The sequence below is a fragment of the Amblyraja radiata genome, chromosome 8, assembly GCF_010909765.2.
Source record: "Amblyraja radiata isolate CabotCenter1 chromosome 8, sAmbRad1.1.pri, whole genome shotgun sequence".
Classification (NCBI taxonomy): Eukaryota; Metazoa; Chordata; class Chondrichthyes; order Rajiformes; family Rajidae; genus Amblyraja; species Amblyraja radiata.
The window spans coordinates 27,622,392-27,645,832 of NC_045963.1; the positions used below are offsets into that span (position 1 = coordinate 27,622,392).

The following is a 23,441-nucleotide window of genomic DNA, read 5'->3' on the forward strand; positions in this document are numbered from 1 at the left end:
AATAACCTACCTGAACTCCCGGTGGCTCAGCACTTCAACTCCCCCTCCCATTCCCAATCCGACCTCTCTGTCCTGGGTCTCCTCCATTGCCAGAGTGAGCAACAGCGGAAATTGGAGGAACAGCACCTCATATTCCGTCTGGGGACCTTGCGTCCGGATGGCATTAACATTGAATTCTCCCAATTTTGCTAGCCCTTGCTGTCTCCTCCCCTTCCTTAACCCTCTAGCTGTCTCCTCCCCCCCTCCCATCCACCCCCCCTCGGGCTCCTCCTCCTCCTCCCCCTTTCCTTCCTTCTCCCCCCCCCCCCCCCCCCCCCCCCCCACCCCCCCTCAGTCTGAAGAAGGGTTTCGGCCCGAAACGTCGCCTATTTCCTTCGCTCCATAGATGCTGCTGCACCCGCTGAGTTTCCCCAGCAATTTTGTGTACCTACTCCAGCACTTTGTCCTTTTCCCAATAACTTTGAGTTGCACAGTAAAACCAGTAGAGGGCAGTCTAGTGCATAAACAGGGGTTCATTATGTTGACTCGGTATGTTATGCTGGGCAGCCTGTGACAAACTCTATAGCACAGTTCAGGACTCTGCAGCTGTAACTTTGCAGCAGGGCAGATGAACAGAGCGAGAAGGGCCTTTGCATTCTGAGAAATACAAGTTCAGTTTAACGAGTCAGCCAGACTAATGAGGGGGCACAAGAAACTGCAGACACTGGACTCTTGAGCAAATTACAAAGTTCTGGAGGAACTTGGTGGGTCCGGCAACATCTGGGGAGGAAAATGGTCAGGCAAAGTTTTGGGTCAGGGCCCTTCAATCTAATGACCCAAAATGTCTGTCTATTTCCTTCCACCGATGCAGTCAGACCCAAGTTGCTCCAGAACTTTGTGATTTGAGCAAGATAAATAAATAGTTTTAGCAATCTGCACTATTATTGTTTTTGTGGCACTATTATTGACTAATTATTTATTGACTAATGTTTTGTATATGTATGTGTGTGTGTGTGTGTGTGTGTATATATATATATGTGTGTGTGTGTGTGTGTATATGTATATATAGTATTTTGTTTCATTGATTAATACTATTTTTGCATATGTTGTGCTGCTGCAAGTAAGAATGTAATAGTTTTGTTTTGGGACATAGATGACAATAAAGCACTTGACTTTTCCACAATGTGTGGAGTGACAATTGCTGCTGAGCATTTGTTGTTTCCATTTTATAAATTGTGCCCCCTGTTCATTTTAATCCATATACGATTCGGGCCAGATACAAAAATGTGATCTGCTGGGTATTTGACAACACTTTATCCAATTGTTCATCATGTCTTAGCTCTGCAATGTTCCCTTCCCCTTGTCTCCTTGCCTCTCTTTTAAAGTGCTGCTTTACTGTAATATGTTGCTGTACGGAGGGAAGGCCTATTTGGGAGATGCTATTTATTACCACCAGAAGGAATACGTCCAGTCACCACCTTCCCCATCTTCACAGGTTCTGACTCATGCTATGCTTCCAGCAGTTTCTATTTTGGCTATTAAACACATGTTGCTTTCTGTGAAGTGCCAGTGTAAGCTTGTATCTTAATCTTGGGTGATTCCCCAATAAATTCTATTTGCAGGAAACTGGTTTGGTGTTGGCACTGTGGGAGGTGAGTACATAAAGAACATAGACCAGTATTACACAGGAACAGGCTCTTCAGTGCATAATGTCTGTAATAACCATGATGCCAATTTAGAGTCAGCAGACACAGGCCCTTCTGCTCACCTTGTCCATTTAAACTGTACATGTACTTGCATGTAGCCTATAATCCCTCAATGCCCTGACTGTTCATGTGTCCATCTAAAGGCCTATTTGGGAGATGCTATTTGTTACCACCATAGCTGTTTTTCTTACTTTGTTTTATTTATGGTGATGGTGTTGCACTGTTTTGAAAATATCTCTTAAAAATCAATAAAAATTTAAGTGAAAAAAATAAATAAACTGTACATTTACTTGCATGTAGCCTATAATCCCTCAATGCCCTGACTGTTCATGTGTCCATCTAAAGGCCTATTTGGGAGATGCTATTTGTTACCACCATAACTTACCATTCAGCTTGTGAAGCTTTATTGTACTAAATCATGAGAGGAATAGATTGGATGGACGCAGAGTCTCTTGTCCAGTGTAGGGGAATTGAGATACCCAATCTAACTGTTCTCGGCTAGTTAATCAAGCAACTGTTGTAGAAGTGGAAATACAAATTATGGATCGAAATCGAGGTGCAAACAAAGCTGCCAATCTAATGGGAGACATTTAGCATTTGTGATGCTTAGGGGCATGTTTTTAATAATGTCCCCATCTGCCAAACTAAGAATAAAATGGTAATTTATACTGCACAAATAGATGTTTAGTCAATCCAGGATTTGTGGCGTCTTGTGTCGACATGGGGAATTGCATAAATCTACATACATTGAATAGTTTTTCATGCAAATGTGTCAATGCAGGCTATAAAGTCGTATTAGACCATTCATATTAGTGGATGTTTCTGATGTTTATGCATTCAAACCTAGCGTCCATCTGTTTAGACATGGAATTTGGTGCAACAGAACATAAGTTCATACGTTATAGGAGCAGAATGAGGTCATTAGGCCCATCACGCCTCCATTTAATCATGGCTGATTTGTCTTTCCCTCTCAACCCCATTCTCCTGTCTCCTCCCCATAATCCCTGACACCCACACTAATCAAGAATCTATCAACCTCTGCCTTAAAAATATCCATTGACTTGGTCTCCACAGCTGTTTGGGTCAATGAATTCCTCAGATTCCCCACCCTTGAGGCAGTGGATATTAGGAAGCAAAATCCTTCTTTAAGGGCAGAAGTAAATGTAGCTGGAAAGGCCAGATATATCCTATCTGCTCCAGTTGCCCTTTAAGGTAATGAAGACATGCCACCTTGTATTTCTGCAGTGTCTGTCATGTAAGAACTTTGACACAATTGTTGATATAGTTCTAAAAGTTTTAGTTTGTCATGTGTGCTGAGGTACAGGGAAAAGGTTTTTTGATGCTTCCTATCCAGTCGGCAAGGTGTCGCAGTGGCACAGTAGAGTTGCTGCCTTATGCTCCTGTCCCACTTAGGAAACCTGAACGGAAACCTCTGGAGACTTTGCGGCCCACCCAAGGTTTTCGTGCGGTTCCCGGAGGTTTTTGTCAGTCTCCCTACCTGCAACCTCCGGGAACCGCACAGAAACCTTGGGTGGGGCGCAAAGTTTCCAGAGGTTACCGTTCAGGTTTCCTAAGTGGGAAATGAGACGGGACAGGTGGCGGAGGTATGCGTTGAGGAGCACTTCGGGTCCAGTGATCACAATACTATTAGTTTCAATATAATTATGGAGAGGGTCAGAACTGGACCTAGGGTTGAGATTTTTGATTGGAGAAAGGCTAACTTTGATGAGATGCGAAATGATTTAAAAGGAGTGAACTGGGACATTTTGTTTTATGGGAAGGATGTAGAAGAGAAATGGAGGACATTTAAAGGGGAAATTTTAAGAGTCAGAATCTTTATGTTCCTGTTCGGTTGAAAGGAAATAGTAAAAATTGGAAAGAGCCCTGGTTTTCAAGGGAAATTGGACATCTTGTTCGGAAAAAGAGGGAGATCTACAATAATTATAGGCAACATGAAGTAAATGAGGTGCTTGAGGAGTATAAGGAATGTAAAAAGAATCTTAAGAAAGAAATTAGAAAAGCTAAAAGAAGATATGAGGTTGCTTTGGCAAGTAAGGTGAAAGTAAATCCAAAGGGTTTCTACAGCTATATTAATAGCAAAAGGATAACAAGGGATAAAATTGGTCCATTGGAGAGACAGAGTGGACAGCTATCTGCAGAGCCAAAAGAGATGGTGGAGATATTGAACAATTTCTTTTCTTTGGTATTCACCAAGGAGAAGGATATTAAATTATGTGAGGTAAGGGAAACTAGTAGAGTAGCTATGGATACTATGAGTTTCAAAGTAAAAGAAGTACTGACACTTTTGAAAAATATAAAAGTGGATAAGTCTCCAGGTCCTGACAGGATATTCCCTAGGACATTGAGGGAAGTTAGTGTAGAAATAGCCGGGGCTATGACAGAAATATTTCAAATGTCATTAGAAACGGGAATAGTCCCCGAGCATTGGCGTACTGCGCATGTTGTTCCATTGTTTAAAAAGGGTTCTAAGAGTAAACCTAGCAATTATAGACCTGTTACTTTGACTTCAGTGATGGGCAAATTAATGGAAAAGATACTTAGAGATAATATATATAAGCATCTGGATAAACAGGGTCTGATTAGGAACAGTCAGCATGGATTTGTGCCTGGAAGGTCATGTTTGACTAATCTTCTTGAATTTTTTGAAGAGGTTACTAGGGTAATTTACGAGGGTAAAGCAGTGGATGTTGCCTATATGGACTTTAGCAAGGTCTTTGACAAGGTTCCTCATGGAAGGTTGGTTAAGAAGGTTCAACTGTTGGGTATAAATGCAGGAGTAGCAAGATGGATTCAACAGTGGCTGAATGGGAGAAGCCAGAGGGTAATGGTGGATGGCTGTTTGTCGGGTTGGAGGCAGGTGACTAGTGGGGTGCCTCAGGGATCTGTGTTGGGTCCTTTGTTGTTTGTCATGTACATCAATGATCTGGATGAAGGTGTGGTAAATTGGATTAATAAGTATGCAGATGATACCAAGATAGGGGGTGTTGTGGATAATGAAGAGGATTTCCAAAGTCTACAGAGTGATTTAGGCCATTGGGAAGAATGGGCTGAAAGATGGCAGATGGAGTTTAATGCTGATAAATGTGAGGTGCTACACCTTGGCAGGACAAATCAAAATAGGACGTACATGGTAAATGGTAGGGAATTGAAGAATACAGTTGAACAGAGGGATCTGGGAATAACCGTGCATAGTTCCTTGAAGGTGGAATCTCATATAGATAGGGTGGTAAAGAAAGCTTTTGGTATGCTAGCCTTTATAAATCAGAGCATTGAGTATAGAAGCTGGGATGTAATGTTAAAATTGTACAAGGCATTGGTGAGACCAAATCTGGAGTATGGTGTACAATTTTGGTCGCCCAATTATAGGAAGGATGTCAACAAAATAGAGAGAGCACAGAGGAGATTTACTAGAATGTTGCCTGGGTTTCAACAACTAAGTTACAGAGAAAGGTTGAATAAGTTAGGTCTTTATTCTCTGGATCGCAGAAGGTTAAGGGGGGACTTGATAGAGGTCTTTAAAATGATGAGAGGGATAGACAGAGTTGATGTGGACCAGCTTTTCCCTTTGAGAATAGGGAAGATTCAAACAAGAAGACATAGAAACATAGAAACATAGAAATTAGGTGCAGGAGTAGGCCATTCGGCCCTTCGAGCCTGCACCGCCATTCAATATGATTATGGCTGATCATCCAACTCAGTATCCCGTACCTGCCTTCTCTCCATACCCTCTGATCCCCTTAGCCACAAGGGCCACATCTAACTCCCTCTTAAATATAGCCAATGAACTGGCCTCGACTACCCTCTGTGGCAGAGAGTTCCAGAGATTCACCACTCTCTGTGTGAAAAAAGTTCTTCTCATCTCGGTTTTAACGGATTCCCCCTTATCCTTAAGCTGTGACCCCTTGTCCTGCACTTCCCCAACATCGGGAGCAATCTTCCTGCATCTAGCTTGTCCAACCCCTTAAGAATTTTGTAAGTTTCTATAAGATCCCCTCTCAATCTCCTAAATTCTAGAGAGTATAAACCAAGTCTATCCAGTCTTTCTTCATAAGACAGTCCTGACATCCCATGAACCCCCTCTATGGCAATAATGTCCTTCCTCGGATTTGGAGACCAAAACTGTACGCTACATAGGTGGGAGTACAAGAGGTCATGGCCATAGGGGAAATGTGTTGGTGTGCATTGATGATTGATTATAGCATTGAAGGTAGAGTTGGTTAAACTGGTCCCCATCAGACTGGATGGATGCAACTCATGGAATGTCATTAAGATCTCCAAGATCTCCAAGGAAAGAATTTGTCATCTTTCCACGCTGCAAGGCTCTGACTCTATAACCAATCAGTATGGTCTCCAATTTACACCTGTAGAAGTTTGTGTAATTTGCAACTTGCTTCTGGTAATAGTGTGTAGAACAAATATGTAGATACAAAGAACTGCAGACACAGGTTTATACCAAAGATAGATTGCATAGTTCCTTTGAAAGAACCAGCACAACGCAATGAGCTAGTGGCTTCCTGTTATTTAATATTCAACAATGCAAATTGGCAATGGGTGGGTGGGCTCACTGCACAAGGAAAACTTTAGCAAAGTAAAAATATAAATGTTGGAAGTCACTAATAAAAGCCGCGTCCTCGCACTAAGTGGCGGGTATATCAGTGACGGGTATATCGTCTGCCCTCGGTTTCTGGTGTTGACTGATTTTAATTTGAAATGGCAGTAATGGCTCTCCCACTGGCGATGTGTTTACAAGCTTGGTTACACATAATAATTGTGGCATTTGGTGCTAATGCACTGTATAGCCAACAGGATAGCAATGAGGCATGCCAAAGTTCCTGAAATTATACAAGCCAAAGCAAATTCCTGTGGTCAGGTTGAATTAAGTTATTTCAAAACGTTGAACAGACTTTGTCGTAGATTTGGTTATTTGTTTATGCAATGGAATGTGAGGAAAATCTTGAAATGATTCTAAGTCTAGTGGGAGAGTCTAGGACCAGAGGCTCTAACCTCTGAATAAAAGGATGTACCTTTAGAAAGGAGATGAGGAGGAATTTCTTTAGTCAGAGGGTCGTCAACCTGTGGAATTCATTGCTGCAGTCGGCTGTGGAGGCCAAGTCAATGGATATTTTTAAGGTGGAGATGAATTAAGAGGGAAAGATAGATCAGCCATGATTGAATGGCGGAGTATACATGATGGGCTGAATGGCCTAATTCTGCTCCTGGAACTTATGAACATGAAAGGCAGGATGGTACACAAAAATGCTGGAGAAACTCAGCGGGTGCAGCAGCATCTATGGAGCGAAGGAAATAGGTAACGTTTCGGGCCGAAACCCTTCTTCGGACTGATAGGGGGTGGCAGGGAGAAGGAAGGAAAAAGGAGGAGGAGCCCGAGGGCTGGGGGATGGGAGGAGATAGCTCAAGGGCTAAGGGAGGGGAGGAGACAGCAAGGGCTAACAAAATTGGGAGAATTCAATGTTCATGCCCGCTGGATGCAGGCTCCCCAAGCGGAATATGAGGTGCTGTTCCTCCAATTTCCGGTGCTGCTCACTCTGGCAATGGAGGAGACCCAGGACAGAGAGGTCGGATTGGGAATGGGAGGGGGAGTTGAGGTGCTGAGCCACCGGGAGGTCACGAAGGTTCTTGCGGACCGAGCGGAGGTGTTCGGCGAAACGATTGCCCAACCTCCGCTTAGTCTCACCGATGTAGATCAGCTGACATCTAGAGCAGCGGATGCAGTAGATGAGGTTGGAGGAGATACAGGTGAACCTCTGTCGCACCTGGAACGACTGCTTGGGTCCTTGAATGGAGTCGAGGGGGGAGGTAAAGGGACAGGTGTTGCATTTCTTGCGGTTGCAATGGAAAGTGCCCGGGGAGGGGGTGGTACGGGAGGGAAGGGAAGAATTGACAAGGGAGTTGCGGAGGGAGCGGTCTTTGCGGAAGGCAGACATGGGGGGAGATGGGAAGATGTGGCGAGTGGTGGGGTTACGTTGGAGGTGGCGAAAATGACGTAGGATTATTTGTTGTATGTGACGACTGGTGGGGTGAAAGGTGAGGACCAGAGGGACTCTGCCCTTGTTGCGAGTGCGGGGATGGGGAGAGAGAACAGTGTTGCGGGGTATGGAAGAGACCCTGGTGAGCCTCATCCATGGTGGAGGAGGGGAATCCCCGTTCCCTGAAGAATTAGGATATTCTGGATGTCCTGGTGTGGAACGCCTCATCCTGGGAGCAGATGCGGCGTAGGCGGAGGAATTGGGAGTAGGGGATGGAGTCCTTACAGGAGGCAGGGTGGGAAGAAGTGTAGTCCAGATAGCCATGGGAGTCAGTGGGTTTGTAGTGGATGTCGGTCAGGAGTCTATCACCTGCGATGGAGATAGTGAGGTCAAGGAATGGTAGGGAAGTGTCGGAAATAGTCCAGGTGTATTTCAGTGCCGGATGGAATTTGGTGGTGAAGTGGATGAAGTCAGTCAGTTGTGTGTGGGTGCAGGAGGTGGCCCCAAAGCAGTCGTCGATGTAACGGAGGTAGAGGTCGGGGATGGGGCCCTGGTACGTATTGAACAAGGATTGTTCGACGTACCCGACAAAGAGGCAGGCGTAGCTGGGGCCCATGCGTGTGCCCATAGCTACGCCTTGTGTTTGGAGGAAATGGGAGGAGTCAAACGTGAAGTTATTGAGGGTAAGGACAAACTCCGCTAGGCGGAGGAGAGTGTCAGTGGCTGGGTATAGGTTGCTCCTCTGGTCGAGGAAGAACCGGAGGGCTTTGAGGCCATCCTGGTGGGGGATGGAGGTGTAGAGTGACTGGACGTCCATGGTGAAGATGAGGGGGTGAGGGCCTAGAGAATGGAATGCGCGGAGGCGGTGGAGAGTGTCTGAGGTGTCTTGAACATAGGTAGGAAGGGATTTGACCAAGGGGGATAGTATGGAGTCAAGGTATGTGGAGATGAGTTCGGTGGGGCACGAACAGGCAGAGACAATGGGTCTACCGGGAGAGCCGGGTTTGTGGATTTTGGGGAGAAGGTAAAAACGGGCCGTGCGGGGCTGGGTTACGATGAGGTTGGAGGCTCGGTCGGGCAGGGCGTGGGAGTTGATGGTGCTAGAGATGGTGGCCTGGTGCTCGTCAGTGGGGTCATGGTCCAGGGGTAAGTAGGAGGAGGTGTCCGAGAGTTGGCGCGTGACCTCAGCTTTGTAGAGATCGATGCGCCAGACTACCACGGCACCTCCCTTGTCGGCTGGTTTGATAACCCAATCTGGGTTGTTGCGGAGTGATTCGATGGCAGTGCATTCAGGGGGGGAGAGATTGGAGTGAGACGGGAGTGGAGAAGTTGAGGCGGTTGACGTCGCGACGGCAGTTTTGGATAAAGAGTTCCAAAGCCGGGAGGTTACGAGGGGGGTTTCACGAGGAGGGGGTGCGTTGGAGACGGGAAAAGGGGTCATCAATGGGGGGCGAGGACTCCTTCCCGTGGAAGTGCGCTGTGAGGCGGAGGCGATGGTAGAAGAGCAGGATCTTTTGTTCTTTGCCTTAAATAGCTCGCCTTAATTGTTAGAATATGATATATTTGTACTTCACACCAGAATCAAAGTAGTGTAATGTATTAATCCTAATTCTATTATTTTGTTATGCATGTAAAATTCTTGCTGTAATTTTTGTTTGATAGCTTCCATTATCACACGTCAGCAAGCTTTTCAAAACTTTGGTTCAGCTGCATTTCCAGTCACCCCATTACAGGAAGGATTGGGAGGCTTGAAGAGGGTGCGGAAGCGGTTCATTAGGATGATGTTTAGATTAGTGTATTATCTCCAAGTTTGCTGATGACAAAGCTGGGTGGCAGTGTGAGCTGCGATGAAGATGCTGAGATTGTAGGGTGATTTGGATAGGTTGGGTGAGTGGTCAGATGCAGTATAATATGGATACATGTGTGCTTATCCACTTTGGTGGGAAGAGCAGGAAGGCAGATTATTAACTAAATGGTAGACACAAAATGCTGGACTATCTCAGCGGAACAGGCAGCATTTCTGGAAAGAAGGAATGGGTGACGTTTTGGGTCAAGACTCTTCAGGCTGATTATCTGAATGGTGTCAGATTAGAAAAAGGGGAGGTACAATGCGACCTCGGTGTACTTGTACATCAGTCACTGAAAGTAAGCATGCAGGTAGAGCAGGCAGTGAAGAAAGCGAATGACATGTTGGCCTTCATTGCGGGAGGATTTGAGTTTAGGAGCAAGGAGATCCTACTGCGGTGCTACAAGGTCCTGGTGAGACCGCGCCTGGAGTATTGTGTGCAATTTTGGTCTCTTAATTTGAGGAAGGACATTATTGCTATTGAGGGAGTGCAGTGTAGCTTCACCAGGTTAATTCTCGGGATGGTGGGACTGACATATGATGAAAGAATGGGTCGACTGGAATTCAGAAGGATTAGAGGGGATTTTTTGAAACGTATAATATTCTTAGACGGGCTAGATGTAGGAAAAATGTTCCTGATGTTGGAGTCCAGAACCAGGGGTCACAGTTTAAGAATAAGGGGCAGGCCATTTAAAACTGAGATGAGGAAAAATTTGTTCACCCAGAGTAGTGAATCTATGGAATTCTCTGCCACAGAAGCCAGTGGAGGCCAATTCACTGGATGTTTTCAAGAGAGTTAGATTTAGCTCTTGGGGCGAAAGGAATCAAGGGGTATGGGGAAAAAGAAGGAGCGTGATATTGCTCGAAGGGCCAAATGGCCTACTCCTGCAACTATTTGTCTTTGTTTCTATAAAGGAAAGCTTCAACAAACTTGGACTGAATTTTCTGGAGCATGTCTGCTTGCCTTCATTACAACATGCCTTCTCTACAACTGTCTGGTTATGTTACTTATTCTGGGGAGATGTATACTTGGACTCGAGAACCCTCTGTACAACACTGTTAATGCGCCAAAGGTCCTGTTTCCATGTTGGATCTTTAAACTAAACCTTGCATTTGACTGTATTAAACTCCATCAGCCATTTCTGTACCCATATCTGTAACATCTATATTCAGCTGTATCCATGTACGACCAGGCATTAATGCTGCTCCACCTGAATTGTTGACTTTTGATGCAATCTGAGGTTGGTGACTAAACCATCTAATATTTAGCCTTGGGTCGTTTATTTTTGAATGCATTGAAAATAAATCAAAGTAAAATTTCAGTTTGATGCTATGCAGATAAATCAAACACTGTTTTTTTACAAATGACAGCTATCCAACTTGCATCATGCTGTATGTGAGTATGACAATCAATGCAAACATCACTAATTAACATTGAGCTTTCCGATCAATCTCTGCCCATTGAAGTAATGCATTCATTATCAACAATATTTCAGTGACTTTCATACATTTTTTCTTGGAGGTTAGACAATAGACAATAGGTGCAGGAGTAGGCCATTCGGCCCTTCAAGCCAGCACTGCCATTCAATGTGATCATGGCTGATCATCCCCAATCAGTACCCCGTTCCTGCCTTCTCCCCATATCCCCTGACTCCGCTATTTTTAAGAGCCCTGTCTAGCTCTCTCTTGAAAGCATCCAGAGAACCCGCCTCCACCACCCTCTGAGGCAGAGAATTCCACAGGCTCACCACTCTCTGTGAGAAAAAGTGTTTCCTCGTGTCCGTTCTAAATGGCTTACTCCTTATTCTTAAACTGTGGCCCCTGGTTCTGGACTCCCCCAACATCGGGAACATGTTTCCTGCCTCTAGCGTGTCCAAACCCTTAACAATCCTATATGTTTCAATGAGATACCCTCTCATCCTTATAAACTCCAGAGTGTACAAGCCCAGCTGCTCCACTCTCTCAGCATATGACAGTCCCGCCATCCTGGGAATTAACCTTGTAAACCTACGCTGCACTCCCTCAATAGCAAGAATGTCCTTCCTCAAATTAGGGGACCAAAACTGCACACAAAACTCCAGGTGTGGTCTCACTAGGGCTCTGTACAACTGCAGAAGGACCTCTTTGCTCCTATATTTGATTCCTCTTGTTATAAAGGCCAACATGCCATTCGCTTTCTTCACTGCCTGCTGTACCTGCATGCTTACTTTCATAGACTGATGTACAAGAATAAACAACTCCTACTTTTTTGTTCTGTCGCTCTTGCAACAAGAATTTAGACTGGTTTAATTTAAGAATATGATGCAATGCCCCCTCTCAGTTGCTGTTTTGCACAATAAATAATTGCTTAATGCAGAAAATCGTTTTTCCTGGAGGCAATCTGGAAAATTTGCTTCAATTTGCGGAACAGGCCCCTCGACCCAACTTGCCCACACCGCCAAAACATATCCTACCTGCACTAGTCCCATCCGCCTGCATTTGGCCCATGCCCCTCTAAACCTTTCCTATCCATGTAACTTTTCAAATGTTTCTTAAATGTAGTGATAGTGCCTGCCTCAACTACCTCCTCCAACCGCTCGTTCCATACACCTACTACCCTTTGTGTAAGAAATTACCCCTCAGATTCCTATTAAATCTTCCCCCTTCCCCAAAGTGTTGTTGAATTCAAAATCTGTGTGAATGTACGTTTGTTGCGTACTCTGCTTTTCAAAGTAAATTTGCCTCTTAAAATATTGTTACTGTTGTCTGTCAAATCACTGGATAGGTGGAATCTCGAACTATCTTTAATTGGCCTTTACTATAATTTATCTTGCACTATATGTTATACCTTTCATCCAGTTTCTGTACCCTGTGAACAACTTTATTGTAATCATGTATAGCCTTTCCACTGACCGAAAGCTTTTGACTATACCTCAGTATATGTCACAATAAACTAAACTAAGGGTTTTAGTCATTGAGTCCATTGTTATTTCATAACAATGTATGTGTAGTATCTTCATGTGGGAAGCATGTCGGTTAACATGCTTCAGTAAATTGCCCCTGGTGTGTAGGATGCAAAAGTGAGATAAAACAGAACTAGTTTACAGGTCTGAAGAAAGGTCCTGACCCAAAACTTCACCTATCCATTTTCTCCAAGATGCTGCCTGACCCGTTTAGTTATTCCAGCATTGTTTATATATCCACGATGGTTGGTGTGGACTCGGTGGGTGGGAGGACCTATTTTCATGCCGTATCTTTCAACTCGAAACTTTAAACTCTAAGCTTATAATAGCCTTATCTTGCTCTATGATGTATCTTTACAAATGTACCTGCCCTCAGTGCTTTCACGGCACAGTGATACTGCTGCTGCCTTACAGCGCCAAAGAACCGGGTTCGATCCTGACCTTGGGTGCTATCTGTGTGGAGTTTGTATGTTCTCCATGTGACTGCATGGATTTACTGCGGGTGCTCTGGTTTCCTCCCACACTCCAAAGACATGCATGTTTCTAAGTTAATTGGCCTCTGTAAATTGCCCCTTGTGTGTAGTGTATGGGTGATCGTTGGTGGGCCGAATGGCCTGTTTCCATGCTGTATCTCTAAACTAAATTTATCAGATTTATATACGTGCTTTAAATTATGTTGCTTTACAAATAGTCTTGTATTAAGGTGCCTAGGAGTCATTTAACTTGCCCACGTTCAGGTGATTTGGAGGCAGACAAGGGTACAAGAAAAGTCATTCAGACACATGAGCCCGCCCCACCATTCAATTTTATTAAGGCAGCAATTCCCCAGGTCTGGACTCCTATTGTCTGTTCTTCATTTTTAATTTATTCACTTCTGTGCAATTATCCTACTCTTCCAAATCCTCCAGGGTAGAAAATGCCAAAGATTCACTAAAACCTGCAAAAAGAAATGTGAACCCATCTTTACAATGACTGTCCCCTTATGACCCTGTAAATAGCCTTTGACCAATAATCACCCATTCACGCTAGTTCTATGTTATCCAACATTGGCATCTTACACACCTGGGGAAATTTACAGAAGCCATCTAACCTAGAAATCTGTACGTCTTTGGAAGGTGGGAGGAAACCGGAGCACCCGGAGTAAATCCACAGGGCCACGGGGTCTGTACAGACATCACCTGTAGTCAAGATCGAACCCGGGTCTGTGACGCTGCCACTGTGCCGCTGGGTTGCCCAAATGTCAGGCACTCTGTCTTCTGATCCTGCCAAAGGGAAGTTAGCAGTAGATCAGCTTTATAACTCACTGACTGAGTAAAAAGTGAGAATTCTGCTAATGTAGAAGCTTTGAGATTGAGCAAGGCACTTAATCCTAAACAAACATATGCAGATTGATTTTTCTAACTGGTCTGCTGTCTGGTTTGACCAGTGAGCATTCATCTCCCTGTGACCCTGTAGAGTCCTTCATGTTATTGCCGTGGGTGTGTGCCCGGCACTGATGACGGGTTTGCATGTGGGTGGTTCTGCAGCGAGTGGTGATGTTGGTTTTAAGTACACTAGCTGAGAATTTGTTACAGCAGAGGCCCAGCATGTCGATGCAACTTGCTGGCTTTAATCATTTAGTGCAACCTTGCTTTTTTGTGCTGCGATGCTGGATCGATTACACTGGAAGCTGATCCCTTCGTTCTGTCTGCAGCGCGTCCCGGAGTCCTGCAGTAACCAGATGCTCTGTGATGCAGCAAGATGCGAGCAGCATCTTCTCTCAATGTAAAGTACGAAAGCACAGGGAAATAATTTAAAGCTTGGAAAGGATTGGCCTGTCATCGACGTTGGATAGTGGTGGCATGAGACAGCAGAATATTTGGACTAAAGATGACTAGCATGTTTTGAAAGTTCCAATTTCAGAGGAAATATCATGGGCGTGCTTGTGATGAGAGAGGCAAGTGGTTGTGTTTTATAATGCTGGGCCAGAGTGAGTGTGTGGACCTTCTGGTGGGTTGGACGATAGTGGCCTGGGTTTGGCTGATGTCCTGAACAAAACATTGGTGGCGGCAGCCAGTACTACTACCTGCTGCTCTTGTCTGCCCGGGCGGGAGGAGAAGTCCATTTCATGGCCTGCTGAGCTTCAGCAGAGGGCTATTCAAGCTATGGAACAAACCGCCTTGCAACATGTGTCCCCAGCTGGGTGGTCAGGCAGAACAAAGCCAGAGCTGAACAACAATCAAGGCGACTTCTATGACGGGATGAGTGATGTGAACGCTGATGATGGCAGTAAAGTAAATGGACTGATTGTTCAGAGGAATGATGATGAGGAAAACCAAATGAGCCAGCCACCATCCAGTCCAAAGCATGGAATTGATGCTGATGGTAACTACGGTTCGATGTTCATCAATCGATGTGATCGGGTTGTATCCGATACAGAGGAAATTACCATCAGGACCAAACATCTGGATAACTGCAATAACAATAATCGGTCCTCTGCTCCCTTCCCTTTGACTGGCTCAGCAGTGCCTGACATTTTCTCAAGTGTGTTGGTTGTGAGGAAGGACCCCAAGCGGGCAGATACAGAGACTTGGAGTGAAGTGAACTCCCAGACCGATAGTGATCTTACTCCGCTGAGATTGATGAAACCCATCCATCGAAAACTCAACGAGGTTGTGAGCGTCCCGGCCAGTGGTCTGCAGACGACGGAAAGACCACTGTCCACCTGTGCAGCCAGCAGTCTCGGGCAGGTAAAACCTCTTAACGCTGAGGAAATGTGTAAATTTGTATATCATCTTTGGGGAGGTGCTGCACTGCACATGAGAGGGTTAGATTTAGCTCTTAGGGCTAAGGGAATCAAGGGCTATGAGGGAAAAGCAGGAACGGGGTGCTGATTTTGGATGATCAGCCATGAACATATTGAATGGTGGTGCGGACTTGAAGGGCCGAATGCCTACTGCTGCTATTTTCTATGTTTCTTGCAATTAATGAAGTAGGTTTGAAGTTGTCATATAGGAAATGCAGCAAGTAATTTTCACAAGTTCTCGTGCACATCTATGAGGATGTTGCCAGGACTCTGGCCTGAGCTATTGGGAGAGGTTGAGCAGCCCAGGACTCTATTCCTTGGGGCAAAGGAGGATGAGGGATGATCTTGTAGAGGTGTACACAATCATGAAGGGTATAGATGGGGTAAATTTGGAGAATTTCTATCCTGAATGGAGGAATCAAAAACTAGTGGGCATGGGATTAAGAATGGGGGGGGGAGATATTTAATAGGAACGAGGGCAACATTGTTTACACAAAGGGTGTTGACTATATGGAGCTTGCTGCCAGAGGGAGTTGAGGCAGGTACTATCGATGTTTTAAAAAAAAAATGTAGACTGGTCGGTACATGGATAGGATATGTTTAGAAGGATCGGGGCCAAATGCAGGCAGGTGGGACGAGTGTAGATGGGACATGTTGGACGGCATGGGCAAGTTGGGTCGAAGGGCCTGTTGCCACTGGCATCATTGTGTTCACTCCTTACTGTACAAAGGTTGGATTACATTCCATAAACTACTTGGGGACTGTATGATTTGCCCCTTACCCCATTGCAGATTTTTAGAACTGGTTGCACTTCAATGCCGAGAACTATATTCTGTAATCTGTATCTTCCCCTTTGCTCAACTTAATATTACTTGAGTTTGACTTGATTGTGTATGTTAAATATCTGATCTGATTGGATAGCATGTAAAACAAAGTTCTTCACTGTGCTTTAATGACAATAATAAACCTAAACATTTGTCTGTGGAATTGATGCACTATAATGCTGAGAACTATATTCTGCACTTTATCTTTCCCATTGCTCGACCTATTGTACTTGAGTTTGACTTGATTTCATTAATTTAAAGTATTACTTGATGCAATTGGAGAGCATGCAAAGCTAAGCTTTTCTCTGTACCTCAGTACACATGACAATAAATCTAAACAATAAGGAGAAATCCAGCTCTACTTTCACTTCTTTTGTAACAGGGTTGTTGTTAGTACATTAGCATGACTCAAATGTGAGTATTGCTTGAAGAAAAAGGTATGAGAGTATTGTTTGAATAAAATCATCTCGCTGTTGCTATTGACTGTTGGAAATAGTGTAAAGTATTTCCCAGTGCATTGCTGCTCTGGAGAGGAGACGGTTGCCCACCTCTTCGCAGAGTGTGGATTTGCGAAGAAAGTTTGGAGAATGACACAGGGGTCCTTGTCACGGTTTATCCCCGAATAGCTCCGTAGCAGAGGACTACCTGATTTACACACTGTTCCCAGGGACACATTCGGAGATTGAAGTCAAGTGCTGCTGGAAGGTCATCAACTCGGTGAAAGACGCTCTTTGGTCAGCCCGAACCTTGTTGACCTCCCAGCAGAGCGAGATGTCCATCAGGGAGTGTTGCTTTCTGACCCATTCCAGACTGCAGGAGTGCAGTATGTACTGAGAAACGCACTGAAGCTTGGTGCAGCCAACGCCAAGTCTCTGTGGGGGAGGACCACACTCGAGGTTCCTTCCGCTGCTGGACATTGGGGGGGAAGGGTCTTGTGGAGACTTCCCTCAAACAAAGGGAGGGATATCACCCCAGAGGTCTACATGAGTGTCAAGGGTGCCTGGTAAAATGTTGTGAACACTACCAAATAGAGGGTTAATTAATGTATGTATTGCTGCTGAGAATGTCAGCGGTTTTGCGCAGTTCTTGTTTTAGATACTTTTTTGTTTAGAGATACAGTGCAAAAACATGCCGACAAGCGATTTCCCCAGACTAATACTACCCGAAACACGAAGGACAATTTTTATACAATTTTAACGAAGCCAATTAACCAACAAGACTGTACCCCTTTGGAATGTGGGAGGAAACCCTAACACCCGGAAAAAACCCACGCGATCACAAGGAGAACATACAAACCCGGGTCACTGGTGTGTAAGGCAGAAATTCTACCCCTGCGCCACCATTAATTTATCCTGAATTAAGTTTATTTTTGGATAAAAGGTTTTTCTCAGTGCCTTGCCCACTTGTTTTATCTACTGGAAAGATGAGCTGTTTGCATCGTCAAACGCTTCAGGGAGCTGATGCTTCTGTTTTGTTCTCTACTGCAGCAGGACAAGCTGTACACGTGGGCCACAGTCAGCCAGCCCACTCAGTCTTGTGACCACGTGGAAGGTCGAACCCCGGGGAGAATCCAGACAGCGTGGCCGCCTACAAAGCCCTGGGCGGAAGAAACGCTGAAGCATGTGGAGTCAGGTGAGAAAATGGTGTAGGCTTGTTTTGTTTCCAGGCGATGTGGGATAGAGACACATTTGGAGACTTGCATTCATGAGAAGTAGGCCAGTTGCCCCAACATTTCTGTTGTTGATGTTCACAGCAGGTCACTATTTCGTATGGACTCCAGCATCTGCAGTACCTTCTGTCTCCTGGTCTGTTATGTTGTTCATCGGTTCAAACAGCACGGAATCAGGCTCTTCAGACCAACTTGCCCACACCGACCAACGAGTCCCATCTACACTAGTCCCACCTGCCTGGCCCATATCCTCTAATCCTGTCCCATGCATGTACTTGTATAAATGTTTCTTAAATGTTGCAATAGTACCTACCTCAACTACCTCCTCTGGCAGCTCGTTCCATACACCCACCACCCTTTATGTGAAAACGTTACCCCTCGGGTTCCTATTAAATCTTTTCCCCCCCGTGCCTTTAACCTATGTCCTCTGGTTCCCAATTTCTCCTACACTGGGCAAGAGAATCTGTGCATTCACCCGATCTATTGCTCTCATGATTTTGTGCACCTCTAAGATCATCCCTCATCGTCCTGCACTCCAAGAAATAGAGTTTGAGCCTGCTCAACCTCTCCCTACAGCTCAGGCCCTCGAGTCCTGGCAACATCCTTGTAAATTGTCTACCCTTTCCAGCTTGACAATGTCTTTCCTATAACATGATGCCCAAAACTGAACACAATACTTAACAAAACTGAACACAACACAAGACAATGCAGCTTCACCATTGTCTTGTACATGGCCTCCCAACTTCCATACTCATCTATAGATCTTCTATGTATCATGGTTTATCATTCTTGACATTTTAACTGTGTTATACGCCCTGACCCTTGATTTCCCCTAATAAAGAGAGGTGTTGATCTCCGAACAGTCACAAAGTTCTGGAGTAACTCAGTGGGTGATGGCAACATTCCTGGCAAACATGGATAGGTGATGTTTTGGGTTGGAACTGTTCTTCAAACACTATTATTTGTCTTTGGATTTTGAATGAACTCGTGAGACTCCATCGCTCTGTGGTACATTCCAAAGATCCACCACCCTTTGCATGGAGCAGTCTCCTTATTTATGTCTAGATTGGCAAACCACTTCTGAGACTGAGCCCCCCCCCCCCTAGTCAGTCAAGTGAAACATTTTGCTGAGCCCAGTAAGAGTTTTGGAAGATACAAAGTGCTGGAGTAACTCGGTGGGTCAGGTAGCATCTCTGGAGCACATGGAGTCTGAAGAAGGGTTCTGACCCAATACGTCAACTAATCACATTCTCCAGAGATGCTGCCTGACCTGCTGAGTTACTCCAAAACTTTGCCTTTTATGTTTTATAGACCAGAATTGCAGTTCCTGGTTTATTTCCTATTGTTTTTCTAAACGGAGAGACTTGGAGTCTATCTCTACTCAGACAGCAAACCCACCATTCACGTAAAGTCTAAGAGATCTACACTATGTTCCATCAATAGGGAATATATTGTCTCTTGGGTAAGAACTATCTACAATGCTCCAGGTGCATTCTCTGCAGAACTCTCCATCATTGTAGCAAGACCTTGTTACTCCTGGGTTCAAATCCCCTCATAATAAAAGACCAATGTGCCATTTGACTTCCTAGCTGATTATTCATCTGGCAACTATACTTCACCCTTGTTAGACCTCGTTAGACCTTGTTAGACCTCATTTGGACTACGCAATTGCAGCATGGAACCCATACACAAATAAAAAATTTCTTCCATCGAATGTGTCCAAAGACAGACAGCTCAATTTGTTAATAACACCTATGAGAGAGAAGCGAGTGTCACCAAACTTCTGAATTCTCTGGGGTGGAACCCTCTCCAAGACAGACGTGAAGCTCACCGTTGACCTGTTTTTACAAAATGTTAAATGGTCAGCTCGACATAGACTACAAGACCTACACCAAACCCAAACCAATTAGGAGCAGACGAGGGCATTCGATCCAATTTGTGATCCCAGCTACAAAGACAGATGTATACAGCAATTCGCTCTTCCCCTGCACAATTAAAGCATGGAATAATCTCCACCCTACTATAGTTACCCAACCAGATGCAACTAAATTTAAAGTAGCTCTTTCTTCCCAATAACCCTTTCTGGCTTAAGCCCTCCCTTCACCACCTCCAGTTTAAATTCCATTTGGAATATTTTGGAGGACCAAGAAACCAAGAAACTATTGTGCTGATAGACTGACTGACTCCGCAAATATTCCTCCATGTGCAACTCTAGTATTTCCGAAAATAAATATTCACCTTGTAGCATTGAGTCATGCAGTGCAGAAACGGGCCCTTTGGCCCAATTTGCCCACGCTGATCAACATGTCCTATCTACACTAATCCCACCTGCCTGAGTTGAGTTTAGTTTATTGTCACATGTACAGAAGAACAGTGAAACGCCTTTGTTGCCTGCCAGCCAAAACAGTCATAAGGAATACGAGTAGAATTAGGCTATTTGGCCCATCACGTCTACTCTGCCATTCAATCATGGCTGATCTATCTCTCCTAACCCCAGTCTCCAGCCTTCTCCCCACAACCTCTGACACCTGTACATGATTAGAATCTAACCATCCACAGTGTACAGATACATGATAAAGGGAATAACGTGAATAACATTTAGTGCTAGATAAATCTAGTAAAGTCTGATAAAAGATGGTCCTGTTTGGCCCATATCCCTAGAAACCTTTCCTATCCATGTTCCTATCTGAATACCTTGCGATAGTACCTGCCTCAAATGCCTCCTCCGGCAACTCGTTCCACACACGCATTACCCTTTGTCTAAAAAGAACGTTACACCGTAGTTAAATCTTTCACCCCTCACAATAAACCTATGTCCTCTGGTTTTTGACTTCCCCAACTCTGGGCAAAAGACTCTGTACTTTTACCCAATCTATTCCTCATTATTTTGAAACCTCTATAAGATCATCCCTCATCCTCCTGCACGCCAAGGAATAAAGTCTTAGCCTGCAACATCCTTATAGCAGTTCTACATTGCATCATAAAAAGTCAGCTGTTGATAATTTTCTGTATTGTCATGACTTCCAAATCATCAGTCAAACTGTTAGTTGAATATTGACCATTACAATGCAATTGATTAACTGTCTGCACTCCATTTATGAGCTGGCCACTGTTGGATGGAAGATGACATTTGATTAATCCTCAAAAGTGTGATTCATTCTCACAACCCAGCGGTATGAATATTGCTATTGCTTACTCTAATTTTAAGTAACCCTTGCATTCTCGCGCTCTCTCTCGCGCTCTCTCTCGCGCTCTCTCTCTCGCGCTCGCTCGCTCGCTCCCCTCAAAAGGGCCTGTTTCCACACTATGGCTGAACAAATAATCTTATTGTAAAAATATTATACTATAATTTATCAATCGCCAGAGAATAGGGCATCAAATAAGACAAAGATCCACACCATTTCCTATGTTACTTCATCCTAACTATTGAAGTGGTCTGTATGGAAATAGCCAATATACTGTTTTACAACTTTGGAATAAATGGGGAAGACATCTTGTGAGTTTTGTTTTTAATCGTGAATCGATATTTGTGGTTCACTACTTGACAATTGAAACTTACCAGGTAGAACGGTACAACATCGGACCAGGTCCTCCGGACCACAATGTCTGCTAGCCACAATGCAAAACCTGATACCAGGTTAAACTAATCTCTAATGCCTGCACACGATCCATATCCCTGCATATCCATGAGCTTAACTAAAAGCCTCTGCAAATGCCACTTTTGTATCTGCTTCCCCTACCACTCATGGTAGAATGTTCTAGACACCCACCACTTTAATAAAAATTACTTGCCCCTCACATCTCCTCTAAACATTTCCCCTTTAACCTTAAAGCTATACCAGCTATTTGCATTTCCACCCTGGGTGATCAAGATTCCAACTTTACCCTATCTATACCTTTTTGATATTTTTTTTTATACTTCTATCAGGTTTCCCTTCAACTTCCACCACTCCAAGGAAAATATTTCAAGTTTGTCCAACTTCTCCTTGTAGATAATACCCTCCAATCCAGGCAGCATTCTGGTAATCCTCTTCTCCACCCTCTCCAAAGCTTCCACATCCTTCCCTCAATGGGAGCGACCAGAACTGTATCGAATATTCCAAATGCAGCCTAACCAGAATGTTGTAAAGCTGCAGTGACTCGTACTCACTCTAGCACTCAATGCCCCGACTGATAAAGGCAAGGATATCATGCACTACTTTTACCAGTCTATCTACTTGCTGCCACTTTCAGGGAACTATGTACTTGGACACATTTGCCCCTCTACATCAATGTGGTTAAGAGTTATAAGTCACAAGTGATTGGAGCAGAATTGGTTCATCGGGCCCATCAAGTCTACTCTGCCATTCCATCATGGCTGATCTATCTCTTCCTCCTAACTCCATTCTCCTGACTTCTCCTCATAACCTCTGACACCGATACTAATCATGGGTCCTGCCATTGATGGTATACCTTCCTCGACCTCCCAAAGTGCAATAACATACACCGCTTGAATTAAACTCCATCTGCCATTTTCTTTACTCATATTCCTGACATTTGTGGGAAAAAATCATTCTAAGCTATGAACATCTTGTTCCTGATGTGTTCTAAGAGATGAACTGTTGTTCTCTACTTGAATTTCAGGATTGTTTTTATTTTTGAAGACTATTCTGATATCTGAAATTCTTGTTTTTTTTCTTGTTTCATGCATTCATGCCTGCAGAGAAAATAGAGGGTAGGTACTGAAAACAGCTTTGCAAGTTCTTTCCATGCACATATTTGCCTATCTCACTGCCAGATGGAAAAGACAGAACAAAACTAGTTGTTTTAAATAAGTGTAAGAGTAGTAATGGCAGTAGTCCAATTGCAATTAATACTATCCAATTACGTAGCTTGCTATATGTATCCCAGTCACAGGTTAAACAGTCAGAAGAAATACAATGGGATCACATTTTATTGTGCACAAAGCCTAATTGGCTCCTTTTTATGGTGTAAGGGAATATGAAATGTGATAAAGAGTCATTCATAGGCATAGCGTGGAAACGTGACCTTCCACCCAACTTGCCCACATCGACCAACATGTCCCATCTACACTTGTCCCACCAGTCTGTGTTTGGCCCATATTGTTTTAAACCTGTCCTATCCATGTACAAATTTTTTTTAAACATTGCCATCGTACCTGGCTCAACAATCTCCTCTGGGTATTCATATATATATATTTTAATAAACTTTAACGTTTAGACTGCCCGTTATATTGTGGATGGGATTTATAACGTATTTTTGGACGTGTTTGGAGCTAAATTTGTTGCGCAGAAGCTTAGTTTTTAGTTTGGTTTTGGACCAGCATGGAGAAGGTTTACACTTTGACCATGCGAAGTGAAACGGAGACACGAGGAGTTTTCTAATGTTTAAAATGATAAACTGGAGTTTGATGAAGATTATAGTAACGAGTCGGAAGAAGTTTGGATGTATCTTGTTTTTCATCAACAATAAATAATTTATTCATCAAAAGACTGTTTTGGAAGACTTATCTGTGAAGAAGCTCTGAAGGTCTCTGACGGAGAACTTGCATGCGTATAACGATATTCTCCTTAACCATGCAGCCCATTTAGCGGCTAGAGGGAGTGATCTCTTGAATGATATATAAATCTGCAGCTACACCACCCTTTATGTGTATTATAAATTAATAAAAAGCTGCCCCTC

The 23,441-nt window shown here is 44.1% G+C and overlaps 1 protein-coding gene across 1 annotated transcript in view; it reads left to right on the forward strand.

The window, feature by feature from the left end:
• Positions 1-23,441, forward strand: part of fmn2 (formin 2) — a 368,117-nt gene that overhangs the window by 15,700 nt on the left and 328,976 nt on the right. Inside the window, exons 4-7 of the mRNA XM_033026371.1 lie at positions 1,475-1,550; positions 14,456-15,210; positions 17,578-17,722; positions 22,462-22,473. Coding sequence (XP_032882262.1) covers positions 1,475-1,550; positions 14,456-15,210; positions 17,578-17,722; positions 22,462-22,473 — 988 coding nt within the window. The remainder of the gene's footprint in view (positions 1-1,474; positions 1,551-14,455; positions 15,211-17,577; positions 17,723-22,461; positions 22,474-23,441) is intronic.